This window comes from Euphorbia lathyris, chromosome 3 (assembly GCF_963576675.1).
Source record: "Euphorbia lathyris chromosome 3, ddEupLath1.1, whole genome shotgun sequence".
In the NCBI taxonomy this organism is placed as follows: Eukaryota; Viridiplantae; Streptophyta; class Magnoliopsida; order Malpighiales; family Euphorbiaceae; genus Euphorbia; species Euphorbia lathyris.
Window position 1 is genome coordinate 40,532,449 of NC_088912.1, and position 22,851 is coordinate 40,555,299.

The following is a 22,851-nucleotide window of genomic DNA, read 5'->3' on the forward strand; positions in this document are numbered from 1 at the left end:
CCAAGGAGAGATTCTATACTCATTGACGATTTTTGAAGAAATATAAAACCAAAGGATCGTTCCTCACTGGGATGACTAGTCTAGTAAGGTAAAAGAAAGGGCCTCGAAAGATGTCACATCCTCTTAAGGCCATCTCCAACCCATTACGCTGTTTTTATCTTAATTTTCTATCTTCCAAACATCAAATCTTATTTTTCCTCTAACATACCACACCATTTATTACACAAAAAAATATTCTCTACTTTATTCCACTCTACATAACACTTTTACTAATATTTTATTCTTTTTAAACAAACAAATAAATATATTTATATATTATTAAAATTTTGGTTTCCACCAATTTGGTGGAAACCAAAATCAACCAAATTTGGTTTATTTCTAATCTCTAGACTATTTGGGTGTAGAGATTTGGTGGTGGTTGGAGCCAACCATCACCAAAATAGCATTTCAACCTCATTTGGTGAGGGTTGGAGGTGCTCTAAGAGGATTGATCTTAACTAACTACTATTAATTCCCTAGAGATAGAAAGACATTTGCACAACTACTTCACCACCAATGTGACCATAACTCCATTGCCCTAACACTATAGGGGAAAATCGAGATATATATATATATTGAGGCATGGTCAATGTGACTAATTTAATCAGAGTGAGTCTTCTCCTCGAAACACAACCATTAGACTAGCTTTGTGACTATTAATATTATACAGTATAGTACAAATTAGATATTTTAAATATTATTTAGTAGTAATTTTTTACTTTTGTTTTGTATTTCAATAAAATTTAAAAATTTAAAATATATTAAATTTTATTTTTTTAAAATTTTAAATATACATAAAATAAAATTTAAAAGTGTAGTAAATTATATAACTTAAATATAATTATAAAATAGAAAAAAGTACAAAAATAAACCTTATGGTTACAGTCCCCATAGTTTAAAAGATCGCAAATAGGGGTTCTATGATTCGTGGAGTTTACAAACTCAGTCATTCTGTCAAAAATTATTATCATGACTATTTACCCCAAAATGGAACAATTTCGAGCAATTAAAAAGACTGACTTTGCAAATTACTCAAAATACGAGGTCTGAGTTTGCAAATTAATTAAACCACAAATATTGTTTGATTGAAAAATTAATTCACATATCCTATATCTGCAACTTTCACAAAGCACAAAACTCATGTTTATAAACTTTTAAACCATAGATAATGTCTTTACAAATCGGCCAAACCACATGATTTATTTTTATACATTTCCCTATAAAATATATACTCTACTATTTTATTACATTACATATTAATAATAATAATAGCTATAGTTTAAAAAATATATATTTATATTTTTAAATTATCATATTGAATAAACAATTTGATATTCCAAAACATCATGAATTGATATTAAAAAAATTACTTAATTCTTAATAAGCGATAAGAAAATAACTACCGTTATTAAAAGCTAGGGAGTAATATTACTAATATTTCACTTATGTTATAATATTACATATGAATAAAAATATAATTTTGCACAAGAATTTTTAAATTTTGATTGAATCTTTTAACTCTCGACCATTTATCTATTTTGGTTCTTTGACCATGGCTTTTATAAAAATAAATTACCCATATTTAATTCTTTTAAATTGTATATAAATTATTTTTTAAATAAAAAATTTAGAATACTATTACTAATATTTTTTATTTTAAGTGAACTTTAAAGTATCAAACACCACTATCCCTCAAATAAAGTTTAATCTATATGTTAGAATTCTAAACTTTAAGTGAAATGTCAAAGAATTTGAGGTTTTATTTTACTAACACAATACAATGTTATTTACACACAAGTCAAACAATTGAAACCCAGAAATTGGGATGATTAACACAAATTAAACAGAAAAATTTAAATGCTATAAGCAGGATATAAGTCCATCTCAAGACTATAAATATCATGTTGGTTAAGATTTTCAACATGAATGGAATCATAAGATGATTCACCTAATAAATGTTCAGTTTCTTCTTCACTTTTCTTATCATGATTCCATCTACTTCTCTCATTCAACTTTCTCAATCTTCCAAATTCATCTGCAACTTCTTTCATCGTTGGCCTTTTCGCGCCACTACTGCATAGACATTGCTTCGCGATCTCCGCAAATGCTTCAATCTCTTCCATTTCGTCTTCATTCGCAACTCCGAAACATACTAGTTGATCAAGATCATGACTTTCTATTGATGAAATAAAGTACTGAATAACGTTGCTCTTTTCTCCACTTCTTGCCATAAAATTCGGCTTTTCTCCTGTTAAAAGCTCGACAAGAACAACTCCGAAGCTATAGACATCGCTCTTTTCTGTTAAACAACCGGTCATAAGGTACTCAGGATCCAAATAACCGAATGTTCCTTTGATTTTCGAAGCCATATCAGAATCTCCTGGAGATATTAGCACTGAAGCTCCGAAATCGGATACTTTTGCAGTATAAGTATCATCTAATAGAATGTTTGATGTCTTGACATCTCCGTGAATGATCGGAGGGTCTGCTAAAGAATGCAGATAGTTAAGAGCAAGTGCAGTCTCTTCCGCGACGCGTAATCGGTTTTTCCAATTTGCTAAAGCTTGAGGCTTTTTGTGATGGATATGTTGGAAGAGTGTTCCATTTGAGATGAATTCATAAACCAATAATGGTACTTTTGTTTCCAAGCATAGGCCTAATATTTTCACCACATTTTTATGGTTAACCTGTGAAACAATCCCAATTTCTTGTTGATACTCTTCATTTATTTGAGCCTTGCTTATGTCTTTAGCCTTCTTTACAGCAATCTGTGTGCCATCTGCTAATATTCCTTTGTAAACGTAACCGAATCCACCTTCACCGAGAAGCTGACTTTCATCATAATTCTTGGTGGCTTTTACCAGTTCTGCTTCAGTGAAGATTCTGACTCTTTGATGCTTCAACAGCATGCCTCCATTTCGAAAAAAGTTGGTCTCTTTTCGACGCCTTTTGTACATTATCAATATGAGCATAGCAATGATCATTGTAAGCAATACTGCTCCCACAACTGCAAGAAACAAGGCTACAGATTCAGCAACTCTGTTCCAACATTAAGTGTATATTGCACAGATACGGAGATGTACACTCATATAAAAACTCAAGGAAGAGGAGATGAAAGATGAAGGTTGTATTCCTTTCATTCAATGCCAATGACTGTAAATACAGTGCTATATATGTACAGGTATTGGAAAAACTAGAGACACGCACACAAAAGATAAAGGTATTACAGCTGTACATCAAACGGTTATTTCTACACAAATAGACAAAAACAAAATAAGTAGCAATTGTGTACATGAGCCATCTATACACCTAGCCAGCTGTTGGAGTGTCATTTGTATCAGCCCCCCTCAAACTAGGCATGTAGATATTCAACAGGCCTAGTTTGTTCTTGAGCGTTGTAAATTCTGGTAAGTGTTGAGCTTTGGTAAATAAGTCTGCAAGTTGTCATTTTGACCTGATAGGAAGTAAGTGAACAATATTTTGTTGCAGTTTTTCACGCACAATGTGATAATCAATGTCAATGTGCTTGGTTCTTTCGTGAAAAACACGGTTGTGCGCTATATGTAGTGCAGCTTGATTATCACAAAAAAGTATTGCTGGCCATGCATGTGGGATGATGAAGTCACGCAGCAGATAAATGAGCCATTGAAGCTCGCATACTGATGTGGCCATCGCCCTATATTCATCTTTCGATGAACTCCTTGAGCCGTAGACTACTTTTTCGACCTCCAAGAGATTAAGGAGTCCCCAAGGAACACGCAGAAGCAAGTTATTGATTTTCTGGTTTCGAGGCACGATGGCCAGTCAGCATCAGTGAATGCTCTAAGTTTAGTTTGCCCAGCTGCTGGGAAAAATAGGCCTTGCCCAGGTGAGTTTTTGAGGTATCTTAACACCCTGTGTGCCCTGTGTAGATCATCTTGAGTTGGGGTGTTTAGATGTTGGCTCAATTGGTGCACTATATAACAAATTTCTGGCCTTGAATGTGTGAGATACAATAGTTTCCCAATGAGTTGTCTGTAGGCAGGTATATCATGTAGTAGGACTGGTGTAGGTGCTGGTTTGAAGTTAGGGGTGGCTGGTGTTTGGACGGGTTTCGATCCCAAGAATCCCTGATCTTGTAACAGCTCAAGACAATATTTCCTTTGACTAAAGTGGATCCCTTTCGATGTTCTGGCAATTTCGAATCCCAAGAAATATTGCAAAGGGCCAAGGTCCTTAATTTTAAATAAGGCATGTAAATGAGATTTAACTGATTGTACCTCATCTTTGCAGTTGCTTGCCACCATTAGATCGTCTACATATGCCAAGACTGCTAGGAACTTTCCATTACTAGCTTTAATGAACAAGGATGGATCGGCGGTAGCTTGAGTGAAGTCATACTCCTTTAGTGCAGTGCTGAGCTTGTAATTCCACTGCCTCCCCGTCTGTCTTAACCCGTATAAGGATTTGTGGAGCCTGCAAACTAGGTTGGAGTGAGAATTAGGAACTAAACAGCCCTGTGGAACCTTCATGTATACCTCTTCACTAATTTCACCATGCAAGTACGCATTGTTGATGTCCAACTGTTCAAGGAACCAATTGTTCATGCTAGCAAGAGCTATAAATATTCTGATAGTGGTAATTTTCGCCACAGGGGCGAAAGTTTATGTGAAATCTATCCCAGCTTTCTGAGTAAAGCCCTTTGCCACTAAACGGGCTTTGTATCTCTCCACGGTACCATCCGCCCTGTGTTTGATTTTGAATATCCATCTGCATCCTATGGGCCACTTTCCTGTAGGTAATTGAGTGATAGACCAGGTATCATTTGCAGTTAAGGCGCTTAATTCGGCTTCAATAGCTTGTCGCCAATGAGGGGACTTGATAGCTTCTTCATAGGTTGATGGTTCTCTCTGACACGATATTTGAAGTGAGAAAATCCTTTTGCTGGTACTGAGGTTGTTATAAGAAATGTGCTTATTTAGGTCATGAGGCATTTTGGGAAGTGGTGCAGTTGTGATGGAATTTAGGAGATTATGGTGATAATCTTGTAGGTATTGTGGAGGGTGTCTGTGTCTGGTGGACCTTCTAGGCTGATTTGTATTGGGATTGTGGTGTGTTTCTTGAGTGGGATTGGTGTTTATGGGATCTGCAATGTCAGGCTGAATTGGATCTGTCTCATTAAGAGGCAATGTCTCTGGCAATCCAGGTATCAGAATCTCTGGGGAATCATTATCAATCAATTCACCGGATACATTTGGTAAGGGGAAGGATGGATTTGGTGGATATTCGTCTTGGTTATAGGGAAAAATTGTTTCGTGGAACTGGACATTTCGTGATACAAAAATTTTCCTGGTCTGCAAGTCCATCACTTTGAAACCCTTAGTGCCAGTTTGATACCCAATGAAGACACACTTGATTGCTCTTGGTGTTAATTTTGTCTTATCCCTGTTCAAAGTTGCGGCAAAGCAGAGGCATCCAAAGACTATTAACTCTTGCCAATTTGGGGGCTGATTGTGAAGTAAAGTGTATGGGATGCAATTTTTGGTTGCATTAGTTGGTAGCCTGTTGATCAAATGCACAGCATGAGAAGCTGCTAAGGGCCAAAAACTGTTTGGCATTTTGCTTTGAAACAGTAACGCTCGAGTGATGTTTAGAATATCCTGGTGCTTGCGCTCCACAACTCCATTTTACTGTGGAGTTTCAGGACAACTAGTTTGGTGTAGTATGCCAAATTTGCTATAGAACTCAGGCATGTTAAACTCTGCCCCGTTATCAGATCTGATAACCTTTATCTGCTTGTTGGATTGAGTTAAAGCATATTGATTGAATGTGTAAATTGCATCTCTTGTCTCAGACTTATACTTCATGAAATAAAGCCACACAAATCTGCTATGATCATCAATAACAGTAAGGAAATAATGCTTTTCATTGAATGAATGCTTTAAGGGTCCCCATATGTCCAAATGGATCAAATCAAAACAATTATCAGCTCTATTACAACTAAGATTGAAACTATTTCTTTTATGCTTAGCTAGGTGACAGACATCACAAGATGTGTGTTGAGGAAAATTAGCTAAGGAAGGAAGAAATTGTGACAATATGCCACTTCTTTGAATTGAAGGGTGCCCGAGCCTCATGTGCCAAAGAGTTGAAGTAGAAGCTACTCGTTTGGTGGAAGCAGTCAAATGCTTGGGAAATGGTTTGTCTAGGTGATAAAGCCCTCCTCTCAAGCTAGTAGAGCCAATCCTCTGGGAGTTCCCTAGATCCTGTATGACACAGTTTTGTGAGGTGAAGAATAGGCATAAATTTGAATGTTGAGTCAATTTACTACTGGATATGAGATTGTAGTTAAATTGAGGAACATATAAGGCATTTATTAATGTGAATTTTGGATGTAATTTGACATGACCAATGTGAGAGACTATGACACTTTGGTTATTTGGAAGTTGTATTGAACAATTTGACACAGCTCTATATATGGTAAAAAATTTGAGATCACATACCACATGATCAGTGGCCCCCGTATCGATAATCCAACTATTTCTATGTATGAGTAATTGAGTGGATGAAGAAACTTTACCAGAATAAGGTGCATCTGTCTTGTAGTTGCTGTTTGCAGTGGCTATTTGGATGGGATTTCCACTTGATCCTGCTCCAGAATCATTCTTTATTTTTGGTAGTAAGTTGATCAGCTGGTCATACTGAGCTTTAGTGAAGCTGTATCCGCCTTGTTATGGACTGGACTCATGCTCATCTTCAAATTCAGTGAATTGATGGTGTTCACTATGATTCTGGTAATTAGACTGCACCTGATTCGCCCTGTTTTGCTTCGAGTTTGGTTTTGAATTTGTTCCCCTGTTCCTGTTGCCATAACCAGGGGGGAAGCCATGTTTGCGATAGCAAATGTCTTCAGAGTGGCCTTCCATATCACAATAAGTACATATGGGGAGATTGTTTGAGTTCCTCTTTTGGTTAAACCTGCTGTTGTTCTGCTGAAATTTTTGGTATTGTGGTTTTTGGGAACTGGTGTAATTTGCAGCAAAAGTTGTTGGCTCAGGATTTGAGAGCAAACGTTCTGATAATCGCTATTCAGGCCCCTCAAATAGGTAATGACTTGGTCAGAGTCAAGGTAGGATCTGAAATTACTAATGTCAGCACAAGAACAAGCAGGGGTGCAAGAGCACTTTGGTAAAGGTCTGTAGTTCAATAACTCATCCCATAATGTTTTCATTTGTGTATGATATTCAGAAATCGAGAGGTTACCTTGTTTGAACGATTGGATCTCCTTCTGGAGCTCAGAAATTCTGATGTTGTCACCTTGGGCAAATCGATCCCTAAGATCGTTCCAAACCGATTGTGCAGATTCGAACCATATAAGACTTTTACCGATTTGAGGAGAGACTGAATGCGCTATCCAGGAAAGAACCATGGTGTTGCACCTTTCCCAACTTCTGGCATCTGGATGGTCCCATCCACGAAGCCATATTTGTTCTTCGAGATCAAGGCTATCCTTAAAGACCTTGACCATTGATGGTAGTTGTCTCCAGTTAAAGGAGATGTGACGAGAACCAGCGCCAGATTCTCATTTGCCGGTAGGAAGTAAGGACTGGTCTGTGGAATGGCAGCCATTAACGCCACAGAAGGAAAATAAAATAAAATTTCAGAGTTTATGGAAACTCTCTGATACCATCATATAAAAACTCAAGGAAGAGGAGATGAAAGATGAAGGTTGTATTCCTTTCATTCAATGCCAATGACTGTAAATACAGTGCTATATATGTACAGGTATTGGAAAAACTAGAGACACGCACACAAAAGATAAAGGTATTACAGATGTACATCAAACGGTTATTTCTACACAAACAGACAAAAACAAAATAAGTACCAATTGTGTACACGAGCCATCTGTACACCTAGCTAGCTGTTGGAGTGTCATTTGTATCATACACAGAAAATGTTATTTCTAAAGCATAAACGGATACAAACACGAAAAGCATAAATGCTACTAAAGAGGTAAAAAGGAATGTTCGTGCAACATAGATATCAATCAAGGTTAAACTCGCAACCCGATCACATAAAATTTTTAAAAAAAAACATGAAGATGAAGGGGATTAAACAGAACCTGCAGCAATAGCTGTGACTCGAAATCCTTGACAGCCAGATTTCCCATCTCCTCGCATCCCAATCGGGCATTTGCAAGTGTAACTCCCGATAATGTTCTTGCAACTACCCTGACATGGGTACTTGTTCGCCTCCTTACACTCATCTATGTCTGTCCAGATGAAAAAAAAACAAATTACATCTTGGAAAAGGAAGATCATCATGTAATTCTGTCGCAGTTTAATCGATTTGCGACGGAATTTCATAGCTCTCTGACGAAATTTTCCATCTAAATCATTTTTTCTTCTTCTAGTAGTGTCTTACCTTGGCATCCTTGTGGGAGATAAGGATTTCCAGTGAATCCATCCTTGCAAACACATCGATATTCGTTGCCATTTTCGGAGTAGGAGCTATTAGTATTACTCCCACAGAAAGAATTCGAATTTGATTGAGCTTCCTCACATGTCTCCTCTCTAGCAACCCATTCAATGACAACATCAGACTTAATAAACTCTTGAGTTATCCTCGAAAAAGGCTGAGTCGAAAGCTGCAAATCGGAGACATTAAACGTCCTTTGATCAGCTATGAAAGCATATTCACAAGGATTGAACTGCAAAACGTTGCTGTGATTAGTTGGACTTGCAAGACTAATTGTGAAACTATAGATACCGTCATTGTAGTATGTGAAACCATAGACCTTTTACTTGTCATACGACAGGTTTATGTAAGCTATCAATTGTGAAACTCATAATTAATGCAGCTGATTCGCACCATCGCTGAATTGAGAAACTAAGATATAAATTAACTAACCTAACCTGTTGAAGCTACTGAATCTACGTACTGGGGAGTTATTGCCACCATCGCCGAGTATCCTTCTAGTCACCACCGCCTCAGGATAGAAGAGCATGTCATCGCTGGTAGGAGACCATAATGAAGTAGAAGATTGGGTTTCAGAAGAAAAAGAAGAACATAAAAAATTTAGGGTTTGGACAGAGTTTAAAATGGATTCAAAATATGGAAACCCTTACCTCCATTAAAATCGACCATGGTTGCTCTAAGCTCTGTTGCCATCAAAGCTTTGTTGAGAGGAGGGAAGAGAGAAACTATCTCGAGATCTTTAGTTTGAGGAAAAAAGATGTAGAGATTGAAAAAAAGGAGATGAAATTAGAAAAGAGAAAGGGGGGAATCGAAATTAGGTTTTGAGTTTTGGGCGCACGTTAAAATGAAAGTAAGAGTTTTTGATCCCCCACTTTTCCAATATTTGGTTGCCGCTTTTTTATTTTCGTATACTGATGACAGTCATTTATCCGCAGTGTCATCTGATGGTTAAGTGACTTTTCCATCAAAATCGCGTTCTTTTGGGATGACAGAAGCTGGTAATGGTAACATTATTTGAGAATCGAGCGCATTTTTAATTACGCCATCAGATGACATAAAGTTAAAATACTGTCACGAAAACTATTCAGACGACACAAAAATAAATGTCTGTCATCTACATTGTGTCATGTGAAATGGAAAATGGCATAATGAATCTTAAAATTTTGTTATTACTTCAAATAATAGAATCTTATAATTTTGTTCTTATTTTAGTAAGAGATTCAGATTTATTTAGGAATGATTTCCATTGATAAACTGTATTAATAGCATTTTTTCAAAAATTGGGAGAATTTAGACTTTGATATCTTCAATTGAAGAAATCTGATGGAAATAGAAGACACATAAACAACTGAAATCGGGAAAAACAAATGTGTCAAAAATTACAGGAAATCGTTATGTATCTGAAGGTAATTATTCGTTTTTTTCATATGTAGTAGTTATTTTATTCTCAATTTTGTTGTTCCACACTTTTCGCTACCTTATCTATGTTTTCCTTTTTGTTTGTTTTTTTTCAAAATGACTAAATAAATATTTTGTATATTTTCATTCTTTTTTTAGTACAAGTTGCTAGGTGTAATCGTTTCGATTGTTAACTCTAACTAAATTTCGATTTTTGAATTTATATGAATCCAGTTGTTAGGTTTAATTGGAGTTAGGTCAATTTTCCAAATTCAGAATCTGGTGAAGTCCACTGATTTTTTTAATTTGGGTTAATCTAACTCATATGAATTGAATTTTTTATTTTATGCATTTTTCATACGAATAGATATAAAGTTTCACATAATAGTTGTTTATTGAAGTTGAAGACATATTAAAGAAATAATTAAAGTGGTATTGAAACATTATACTTACAATGAAATTTATTTCAATTATAAATCATGTAATAAAATTTTTGTTTATTTTCATTTCTTTAGTATAAGTTGCTAGGTGTAATTGTTTCGATTATTAACTCTAACTTTTTTTTTAAAGTTGTGCACAATGCACTTACATTAAGCATAGGAAAATTACATCAAAGATGAAGAAAAAACCCTTAACCCACCCCACCCGAATGTGATTCGAACTCATGACCGCTAGAGTCATAGGTAAGCTTAAAATTTGGATTTTTGGCTTTATATGAACTCAATTATTAGGTTTAATTGGAGTTAGGTTAACTTTCCAAATTCAGAACCTGGTGAAGCCCACTGATTTTTTAATTTGGATTTATCTAACTCATATGGATTGAATTTTTTATTTTTATGCATTTTTTGTAGGAACAAATATAAAGTTTCACACAATAGTTGTTTATTGAAGTTGGAGACGTATTGAAGAAAATAATTAAAAAGGTATTGGAACATTATACTTATAGTGAAATTTATTTCAATTATAAATCATGCTTTGTCATGATTACCATTTTAAGTTTCTTTCTTATTTTTAGTGATGATTCTATATCTATATCTATATATATACTAAAAGCAAGATAATATGGTTGCTCATGTGGCACAATTTTAGAGTTTCGACTAACATGGCTACTTTATAAAGCATCCCGTTTTTTTGACTTAAAATTGTAATTATTATACTATTTTTGTAAATATTAAAGGAAAACCAACTTTTCCTCATTTCTGCCATGATTTTTCTTATTTCTCTCCTCCTTGTGTACCAAAAGCACTACTCTGTGTTAGTTAGGCTCCCTTTCTAAAACCACCTCCTCATATTTCCCCTTTTTCTGGATTAACTTTTCAAATTTCTACTTAGGATTTCTTCCGATACAGTTTTTTCTTCCCACGACTACTCCTTTCCTCATAATTTCTTCTTCTCACGATCTGTTTAGCGGTTTCTGTCCCATACCCACACACAGTGTTTACCTATATTTATTCAGATTAGATCTTTCCATCTCTCCTTTTCACGGGAAGAACCACCCTCAACGGTCTCTTCCTCTATTCCGAGTTCTAATTGTTCAGGGTTTTTTTTCCTTTGATTTTGTTATTTTTTTCTGGCTTCTATTATGGATTTCTAGTTCTCATTACTCTTCCATCATGTAGATCAGCACTGGGATCTCAGGATTTTGTTTTCAGACTGCACTCGAGTTTTGATTATATCCATATACAGGTTTGAATCTATGTTTGCTTTGTAATTTGAAGATTCAATTTTTGGTCTACCATTTTAGCATCAGTGATTTTGTTTCACCAAGTGTTCATTTTATTTATTTAACATAAACCCAAAATTTAACATTGTTGCCTAAACTATAGATAATTTTCTTTTCATCTGATGTAATGAGATAAAATTATTTAATGATAGGCTTTTATGAAATGAGGAAATCTTATTTCTTTTATTTGTTGGTTGAACACTAAAATCTTTATGAGTAAGTTGATGTGTTTTCACTTATAGTTCCTGCTGATGTGATGATTTTAATGGATAGAAAGTTAGAAACCTCCTTATTAAAATTGAACCCGCTCATCCACTGGTTTTGTTTTTAAATTGTGTTAGTTTACTGTTATGAAGGCATGGTTAAAGGAGAACCAGGTTAGGGTGTATGAGATGATGTCCAACACAATTTTTGTATTTAGGTTCCTTTTTTGGAGGTGGAAAATACACTGGGTTGAACTCTTATTTTGATTGCCCAATTGTAGCCCCCAACTCTTATCATGAAGATATAGTAATCTAACTTTGATTTTTTTTGGCTGGTGTATAAAGGTTAAAACCTACTTCCCTTAGCGTACCAAGTTTTTTTCATTAATAAGAAACTAATTTAACTAACAATAATGTTTTATATGTTATGATTTGTACTTGATATACTTTAATAGCATACTGTTTCATATAAAATAAATGATTAAAGATGACAACACTAAGATTGCTACTTTTTTATGCGATTTTTACAATTTTATATTGAAGGGATAATAGAGAAATATTTATTTTTCTAGGAATAAGGTAGGAATTACAAGATCTTAAATATTCAACTGCTCTTCATTTTATGGTGCAACAACAATGAGCATTATCATATTATATTCCCTTTTTATTTGCAAATTGACCGAAGATGTTGGATGATAATGTTTTTGCATTATAATTCATAGATAGTTCTCTCATCACTATCTATTATATTCAACTTTTTGTTTCTACTTATATGCAGTCTATTCATAAAATGCAGCAAAATATCATCAACAACAAGTTTCACAACTTTATTGATTATTAATTGTAAACTTCATTTTACTTGCCTGTCTAGACAATTAAAAAATAGGGTAATTAATTTATTAGTCCCTATATTTTGATAAAATACACTGTTTAGTCCCTGTATTTTCAAAAACACACGGTAAGGTCCCTAACCTTTTTCTCGATGAACTGTTTAGTCCTTCCGTCTGTTTGTTAGATTTTTTACCGTTTATGAATTCGAAAATGACTAAATTACCTTTACTATTTATCAGTCAAAAGCAATTCACACCTCTATATCTTTCTCTCACAACTCGTGCTCACAAAAAAATGGAGAAAGGATTGAATCCCTAACCCATAATCGAATCACTCATGCTCACTCTTCATGTTTGAATTGAAGGTAGAAATCGACTCAAATCTCACTCGCTTACTCTTCCTGTTCGAATTGAAGGTGGAAATCCTCTTACTCTCAATGATGAGTTTAATTTCCTCCATATTCTCAACTCATGTTTACTGCCAACTGCTTCAGTGATGACGAAAGATGTTTATGCTAATTTTGTTATTATTGTAAACTTCACTGCCTTTCCCTTCCGTTTCGTTGCACTGTTACTGAAATCTTGTGAAATTCCCAATTGGTTCATGCATTATGATTAGTAAACCCTAAAATCCAATTTAGAAGAAGAAGCTATTTGTATGGAGAACCATAAAAAGAACACAAACTTAATGCTTACGAATCTGAATGATTAAGAAGAAAATCAAGAATAAGAAAGTTGATTTCAGATGCAGTAGAGTCTAAAGGAAAGGAAAATAAAGGAAAAGAAGAACACAGAGATGAGAAATAATGAAGATGATGGTTATATATTTGATTTTATGGTAAAGGGTAGTTAAGGCGTTACCTTTTTATTTTAAACAGATTTTGACTCAAATCCAAATTGACTAACAGAATCTTCATGAGAGTCTAACGGCAGGGACTAAACAGTTCACCGAAAAAACGTTAGAGACTAAACAGTTCATCAAGAAAAAGGTTAGGGACCTTACCGTGTGTTTTTAAAAATATAGGGACTAAACAGTGTGTTTTGTCAAAATATAGGGACTAATAAATTAATTACCCTAAAAAATACTATTGAATTATTCTGTTGGATTTCCTTTTTTAGGATGAGAAGTTAGAACTAAGACTAAAGACTCAACCTTTTTCTATATTTCTCTCTCTAAAAAGCTTTTGCACCAAGTCTCTCTGTTTTAATAATGTTTTTTGGGTTCCAAGCAGCTTTTAGGATAGTATTGCTGCCTATCTGATTTGGGTTTTTCAGGGGGCTTTTCAGCAATTGTTCAATGGTTGACTGTCTGATTGGCGGTTAGTTCTGCGGTTAGTTTGCCGGCGATCCGATTTCTCGGAGTAGGGTTTGAATAGTTTATGGGTTTAATCATTATCTGAGCATCTTTAGTTTATGGATTTAATCATTATCTGAGCATCTTTGGTTAATGTGAATTTTTTTTAACTACGTACTGTATTCTGTTGTTTTAAGCTATAGTCAATTATATGTTGTTTCTACAAAGCTATAGTCAATTATATGTTGTTTCTACAATTAAAAGTAAAATTTATTTTGAAACTACTAAAAGCAGGATAACCATACAAAGATAAAAGAGCAGAATAAATTTTCAAATTTTTATTTTTTATAATATCCTTATAAGACAAGGTATAATTTTTATAATGAATAAAATTATCTTAATTAATATGAAAAAATATTTTTAACATATTAAATTTAAATCATTTTATTTTATTAATTATTTCAAATATAATATGTTTAAATGTGAATAAGCAAAAAAAAAAACGGATAAATTTTTTTATTGAACATCCCGTGCATTGCACATGCACTCACGTTAGTTATATATAATAGTGGAAGCAGAGAGAAATTAATGAGTAGAGTTTTAGAGGCCTTTGATGAGTTGTCAAAATAGCAACAAAGGAAAATTAAAAATATTATATCTAATATAATCAAATTTATATTTAATAGATATAATAAAATAACCCACAATTTTGCATCTTCTACACATACAACTAATAGATAAGATAACACCATATCTCAGTTTTAAAGGCACTAGAATATGGAATAATCCAATAAATTCATTACCTAATAATTTTAGTGTGCACACATATTGTTCAACACATGATTATTATTTTAATATTATCCTAACTCGAAGCTTGCTTAGGGGTATTTTGGCACAAGATTTTCAAAACTTATCAATCCAGATCGCAAGCTTGCTTCACTCCTAAATTGCAAGATTATATAGAAAAAAGATTATACATTAAACAGAAAGGAAGGACCATTGCAAACATGTCAACAAGGAATAGATTATGACTTCAACAACTTCCAAATATTATCAAGCAATTATAAAGGTATGCTTGTTAATTTATTTAGAATTTATAAATTTAAATTATTTTAAAACAAAATATTAATATCACTATATGTAAATGATATAAAATTTATAAAATATTAAAATGTTAAATTTCTGTACAAAAAATGTATCCACCCGTACAACGCGCGGGCACAATACTAGTTATGTATAAATTTGTTTCTTATATCATTAATCTATGAATGGTAAGATTTCGAAAACTTTAACTCAAAGGATATGTGATCTTACCACTAAAATATGAATTTTATTTTATAATAATATGATTTAGTAATAATTATATGCTTTAAATATACAAGTTTTTATTTTAGTTAAAAGGAGAGGAACATTTTATTAAAAAAAAAAATTTAAAAGACAATAGATAGTATGATAATTACAACAATTAGGTAAAGAGGGAAATATTCAATAAGAGACTAACAAGATCTGAAGCCTTTCTTCTATTACCTGCAAATAGTTGAACAATTTTGTCCAATCAGCTCCCACCACGGTTAATTATATAAAAAGTGAATCTTTCAAGCTTGATGGCTCACTTTAGTACTTAAAAAAATTTATTTCAAAAGTGAAATTTATACAAAAACAATAATAATAATAATTTGAATAAACCTCTAATATTGAGTATACAATCTCCCACAATTTTGCATCTTCTACACATACAACTAATAGATAAGATAACACCATAGCTCACTTTTAAAGACACTGGAATATGGAATAATCCAACAAATTCATTACCTAATAATTTTAGTGTGCACACATATTGTTCAACACATGATTATTATTTTAATATTATCCTAACTCGAAGCTTGATTAGGGGTATTTTGGCACAAGATTTTCAAAACTTATCAATCTAGATCGCAAGCTTGCTTCACTCCTAAATTTCAAGATTAAAAAAAAGGGCGGTCCGGTCGCACTACGCGTCCCCGTTTCAAGATTAAAAAAAAGGGCGGTCCGGTCGCACTACGCGTCCCCGTTGAGCGAGGGTCCGGGGAGGGGTCCCACCACAAGGGTGTACTGGGGGCAAGCCTTCCCCTGCCAATTTATTTGGCAAGAGGCTGCTCCTAAGACTCGAACCCGTGACCTCTTGGTCACACGACAACAACGTTTACCGTTGCGCCAAGGCTCGCCCTCCTAAATTGCAAGATTATATAGAAAAAAAGATTATACATTAAACAGAAAGGAATGACCATTGCAAACATGTCAACAAGGAATAGATTATGACTTCAGCAACTTCTAAATATTATCAAGCAATTATAAAGGTATGTTTGTTAATTTATTTAGAATTTGTAAATTTAAATTATTTTAAAACAAAATATTAATATCACTGTATGTAAATGATATAAAATTTATAAAATATTAAAATGTTAAATTTCTGTACAAAAAATTTATCCACCCGCACAACGCGCGGGCACAATACTAGTTATGTACAAATTTATTTCTCATATCATTAATCTATGAATGGTAAGATTTCAAAAACTTTAACTCAAAGGATTTGTGATCTTACCATAAAAATATGAAATTTTATTTTATAATAATATAATTTAGTAATAATTATATGCTTTAAATATACAAGTTCTTATTTTAGTTAAAAGGAAAGGAACATTTTATTAAAAAAAAATTTAAAAGACAATAAATAGTATGATAATTACAACAATTAGGTAAAGAGAGAAATATTCAATAAAAGACTAACAAGATCCGAAGCCTTTCTTCTATTACCCGCAAACAGTTGAACAATTTTGTCCGATCAGCTCCCACCACGGTTGATTATATAAAAAGTGAATCTTTCAAGCTTGATGGCTCACTTTAGTACATAAAAAAATTTATTTCAAAAGTGAAATTTATACAAAAAAAAATTATAATAATAATTTGAATAAACCTCTAATATTGAGTATACAATCTCCCACAATTTTGCATCTTCTACACATACAACTAATAGATAAGATAACACCATAGCTCAGTTTTAAAGGCACTAGAATATGGAATAATCCAACAAATTCATTACCTAATAATTTTAGTGTGCACACATATTGTTCAACACATGATTAGGGGTATTTTAGTGTGCACACATATTGTTCAACACATGATTATTATTTTAATATTATCCTAACTTGAAGCTTGCTTAGGGGTATTTTGGCACAAGATTTTCAAAACTTATCAATTCAGATCGCAAGCTTGCTTCACTCCTAAATAACCGTAGACTATTTTGGCTTACTCCTTTGCTTGGTTGAGACTTTAAGCTCTTTACTTGACCTCACGATGCAACAAATTAAGAGGTTTTCGTAATTAACCTTAAGGGTTGATGCAACAATTACCATCCATTCTCATTTTCTTGTGAAACACCAATTTCTAAAGAAATTTGGATGGAACAGGGACTGTTCTGCATCTAGAACAGAAAAGATGAAAATACAAGATAAATTTGAGTTGAAACATAGATCAATATGCAGCTAAATATCAAAGAAATGAAACAAATATCTGCTAAATATCAAAGAAATGAAACAAAATATCAAAGAAATGGATGCCAAATGATATAATTAAACTGCATCAATGCCAACTCTATCTCAAAATCACTACCTTGTGTAGAAAACCTAAATTTTTTTTCCCAATTTTCAATTGAAATAATAGCAATAAAAAAGTACATCAATATTGACAAAAAAAACACACAAAACTCTTGTTTTATTACTTTCAGAAACTTTGATCCCTTTTTTCTCCACTTGCATTTCTAACTCCTTAATCATTTTTTGCAATTGCACTAACTTCTTCCTCCAATTTTTTGTTCTTCACCTCTTCTTCCCTAATTTTGACAGACAATAAATTGCTAATTCGGGCTACCATTGCCTTAACATCAAATCCATGCATTTCAAGCTCACTAAGAGCTTCCAAATAGCAATAAGAAACGCTTCTAGGCTTGTTAATTGTCAACTTTGACACCTTCTCTACCAAGCCAGTAAAGCTCACCAAATAACCAATGGCAAATCCTTCCCGAGTTGCCTCGTTCTCTTCCAACAAAGGACTAAAGTGTGGTTTTTATGGCGGGACTTTGAAAACTTCTAGGGAACCAATGCACTGCCAAAGAGATGATGTCTTTGTGAAAGGCAACTCTTGCTTCTCCACTAGCTCACTGCTTGCTTGTACATTTAAGACATAGGATTTGTCAATATTTTCAACATCCCCCGAAAGATAACCATATTTCATCACAATAGTCTAAAATAGGAAAAAATTTCCATGATGAATATGAAAAATCAGCATGATATGCGGTATTTACCTGCTACAAGTCTAAATCATAGCACTCACAAACAGTCACAAATTAGTACAAAAGGAGTTGAGTTACCCCTTTAATGGTAAAAAGCAAATAAAACACCAGTAGCTTCTTAACTAATAACTTTGTAAATTGAAAATAAAAACCTCATCATTTTTAAAAGCTATTAATCTGTGTCAAGATTAGTTTAAAAACTAAAAAATTTCTTTATGTCCCTTTCCTTTTTTAAACTCAACTAAGGAACCAAAAAATGTTATATTGTATCAGAAATTTGAAGTAGTAAATGAAATTAATAGTTATGAACTAAACAAAGAATCTAATGCAGAAACTCACTTGTCATTACCAGTCATGAATTAACAAAGAGCTACCCAAGTCTAAAACATATCATCAGTCGAAGCAGGGGCCAATGAGTTTATGCAAGTCAGGAATTAAAAAAATCAAAGCTTCTGAACAAAGAGAGCTTCAACAAATTTACATGATATGCGGTATTTACCTAATGTTCACCAGAATGTTAGACAGGACATTCGTACAAGGTTACAAGTAACGATGGCACTTTACACTGGTAGGTACCTTGGTTTACCTTCACTTATTGGTAGATCCAAGTGTGCAATTTTTGAATTCTTAAAGGAGAGGTTGAAAAGCAGATTCTGTAGTTGGACTATGAGGTTTCTATCCAGTGCGGGAAAGAGTGTTCTATTAAAATCTGTGGCACGAGCTCTCCCCACCTTTTGTATGAGTGTGTTCATGTTACCAAAATCTATGTGTGGTGAGTTGGTGAAAATGATGAACTCATTTTGGTGGGGTACGAAGGAGGATGAGAGGAAGAACATTAATTGGTTGAGCTGGGCAAAATTGAGCAGATTAAAAAGTCAGGGTGGGTTGGGCTTTAAAGACATTCATGCATATAATATATCACTACTGGGCAAGCAAGGGTGGAAGTTTATAAACGAGCCTCATGCTTTGGTTAGTAGAATTTTCAAAGCAAAATATTTCCCCAATGATACTTTCCTTTCCTCCAAATTGGGTAACATGTGTGTGGAGGAGCGTGTGGGGCTCAATTGATATGTTGTGCAGAGGGATAAGATGGAAAATTGGGTTTGGAGAAACAATTTCTGTTTGGAAGGATCCGTAGCTATGTAGAAGTGGGTCGTTGGTGAGTGAATCTGATTGTGTGGCTGGGATAGAGGCGGTAAAGGTCTACGAGTTATTCATGGACGGAACACGAACATGGGATAAAAGGAAGGTCGGGAACTGGTTCAACAGTGAGGAGACGTGTTGTCCTTAGATGAGACTCTAGCAAGTGCACTAGATACAAGTAATAAAGTGATAAGTTAAGTATCGTCTCCACAGGGATTGAGATTCAAATGTATATCAGAAATTGTTGCTAAACAGCGTGTGTGTGTCAAACAAGTTTTCTCCTTTTTAATTTGATTGTGTGATGTTGGTTTCGTAAGATGTAAGAGGGCTGATGCAGTAAGAAATAATACAACTTGGTAATGATTTAGAAAATAGAACAGGCTCGACACTGCCGAACAGGTTGCGCTAAGCCTTACAACATTTCAATGAATACAAGATAATGCCAATGAAGCCAAAGTATCAGTTTTGACGTGAGCTTGAGTCAACTGTCGTGTGTTCTCAAGCTCCTAAGAATTACTAGAACCTTTAGCGTCCTAAAGATACATTCTTTCTTGCATTAACAACAAAACTGCATTTCTGATTAAGAAAACCCTTGACACAACCATCTAACTGGTCAGCTTCGAGGTTGGGAGATTAATAGAGATATTAGTGAAGATGTAAGAAGTGTCCTAACATCCATCTAACACATGCATAAATGCCGAGGCATGAAAGTTAAATCCTCATCAATCACAGCATTGACAAAATACTAATATTCATTAAAACAATGCAAAACTTACATTATCGGCTCGGCCTGGCCGTGCCCATTCAAAATAGACTACTCACTCATATTGAGCAGTGAGTAATCGGTAGTTCTTGAAACATTAAGAGACTCCATTAGAGCTCTCTTTCTTTCTTTTTTTACAGACAACTATACTACTTCTAAAAATTAATAAAAGTTCCGAACTCCCTATCTTTCCTTTGCTACGCCTACTTAAAGGAGAAAGACGGGCGCAAAAATGGTACAACCTTCGTACCTTTCCAGAAAATTAGTCAACTAAAAACTAAAACAAAATAAAATGAAAATGATAAAAGATACATTGACCCTTGAACACTCAAGGGGTTGATACTTCACGTCATCATGCTTCTTCAGGTAATGCCGCCTCTACACTTCTCCACCTGCTGCTCTGTCTCTGCCTCTGCCACCTCTGAGCTGTCGCTGTCCGTCATTGGATAATTCGACGTTTGACTGCTGGACATAAGAAAGGCTCCACTCCTCTTTGGCCGTAGCGAAACAAGCTGTTTCCAGCGAGTTTAGCATTTATCTTTACTAATCTTTCATAAAGACACAAATCAGTCCTTATTCTTTGCCATATAGCATAAATAACACCCAAATCCCTTAAAACTATCAAGTTAAACGTAGTCAATTTCATGCCTAACAAATACTCCCAAATTGAACCTTTGCTTGTCCTCAAGCAACAAATTGTAAGAAGGAATCAGAAGAAGAGTTAGGAATGAAATTTGTTTCAGAGAGTGAAGAAGGGAAAACAAAGATTGTTTTGTGTAATGAGGAAATGAACAGATGCACGCTCAGATTTCATTGACGAATTAAAGCTTGTTGTAAACATTGTGTCCTTTTTGCTCAAGACTTTCCTTAAATCTTAAAATTTAGACTTCCTCCTTCACAAAGAGCTACCTACTTGCCAGACATGCCTTACTAAGGAATGGAATAATTCACTCACTCTCGCATGGCATTTACTTACCATAGGAAAAAGAATGTGATTTCACTCCTCAGCTCAGACACCACACCCTTAGGGTGCGAGTTTGCCTATCGGTCCCGAATCTAAGGGTCAAAGTTCCTCCAGACATAGTCCAAAGGACTTTATAAAGGTTGTAATGTAAGGCTTAGGTCCAGGTTTGACAGTGAAAGACTATTTCAGTGTATGAACTCTATCTTTTTGTGATTTATTTACACTACACAGCCTACATTGATTACTGTTACCCTTTTAGCTTATCTACACAACCTGTTTCCTCATGACCCAGTACTCTTTTTATCGTTTTTGAACAGTCATTCAGGTTCCTCCCTCCCCACATTATATTTCCAAGTTCTTTCAGTCTTTTTCTAAGCAATATTTGCTCAACCGCTTATTTCTGTATAACTTAAGCACGTGATTCTATTTTAAACGATTATCTTTTCGAAGCATAAGACAGAATTCAGGGTGTTTTAGAGTTTTAAGTGAAGGGAGAGGGCTATCATTCGTGGTTCTTCAGAAAAATCAGGTCATGGCTCAACTTGGTTATCCTAATCATTGGAGTGCAAAGCACATGTGTCTTTTGTGTAGCGGAGAGGGTAACTAAATGCCTTTTTCCTCCTATGAGAGTCAGAACCAATCACCATTTCAACAGGACACCAAGGCAAATTCTCCCTAAAGATAATGAGCGCTGGCCCACTCAGAAAAGAAACAATGCATACCATAGATGCATTCTTAGGCTCAAGTTCTCACTATATTTGGGGAAATGCAGTAAGGCAAGGGTTACTAATTTTGAAAGAGGAATTAAAAATTCAAAATTTTTTGGAACTTCCTGATTTGGGGACACAAAATGCAAACAAGCAAGTAACATTAAACTACTATATCAAAACATGCACAGTCTGTTCTTTGATTCCCGCTGAACACAAAACAATTTACTAGATGGTGAATAAATAGGCAGAAGAGAAAATGAACACAATTATCACAATAACTACCGAGGATATATGCAACAGAGATTCTCAAGGGATATTTGTTCTACATCAAATTACTAATTAAACAAACAAAATTTAAATCATTTATCATGTCATGCCCACATAAATTGTGATACACAATCCCCACCCCCAAATGAAAACCAAACATTGTCTTCAATATTATTAACACGGCAGTAGATTGTAGATAAGTGAAAGCATAAATATTCATGCAGAGCAAAACATGATAGAGTAAGGGTGTTAGAGGTTACCAGATGCTAGGACAACGACAATTTGGACAGATCAGGCGGGTTGGGAAAGAGAGGAGTTAACCTCTCTATCCATAGTGGCAGGAATGCCATCCTCTTTCGAGGGCGTACCAGCATTAGCATTAATATGAGCACTAGCAGGTGTTTCAGGCACTTTTCTTACCGGACTCTTTTCAGAAAAACCAGAAGGACTTTCCTTTCCATGCTCCTCAATACAAATAGTTTTGAGCATATCGATCGACCCCTATTGAGACTCGTATTTCTGCTCCAGGGCGAATATCATTTCGTGGTTCGCCAGATTTTGGGCAAACAGGGCGTTGAATCGATCCAGTATATCTTCGCTGGAAATCTTTGCACACTTCTTATAAAAGTCCAGGTCCTTTGGCTTCTTGACTTGTTCAGAATCTGATGAGACGGACACTGTTGGTTCGTTTTTCCTTTTTCGGCTTTTTATCTGCCTAGATGTAACAAAGTCG

The 22,851-nt window shown here is 34.5% G+C and overlaps 1 protein-coding gene across 1 annotated transcript; it reads right to left on the reverse strand.

The window, feature by feature from the left end:
- Positions 1-1,781: 1,781 nt before the first annotated feature.
- LOC136222626 (wall-associated receptor kinase 3-like) lies at positions 1,782-22,607 on the reverse strand. Its single transcript, XM_066010368.1, has 7 exons — positions 22,440-22,607; positions 18,078-18,222; positions 17,776-17,954; positions 17,334-17,404; positions 8,443-8,777; positions 8,141-8,290; positions 1,782-3,046 (listed from the first exon to the last, which is right to left on the reverse strand). The coding sequence occupies exons 1-7, from the start codon at positions 22,605-22,607 to the stop codon at positions 1,893-1,895; spliced, it is 2,202 nt and encodes a 733-aa protein (XP_065866440.1). The 3' UTR covers positions 1,782-1,892.
- Between the last annotated feature and the right edge of the window lie 244 nt (positions 22,608-22,851).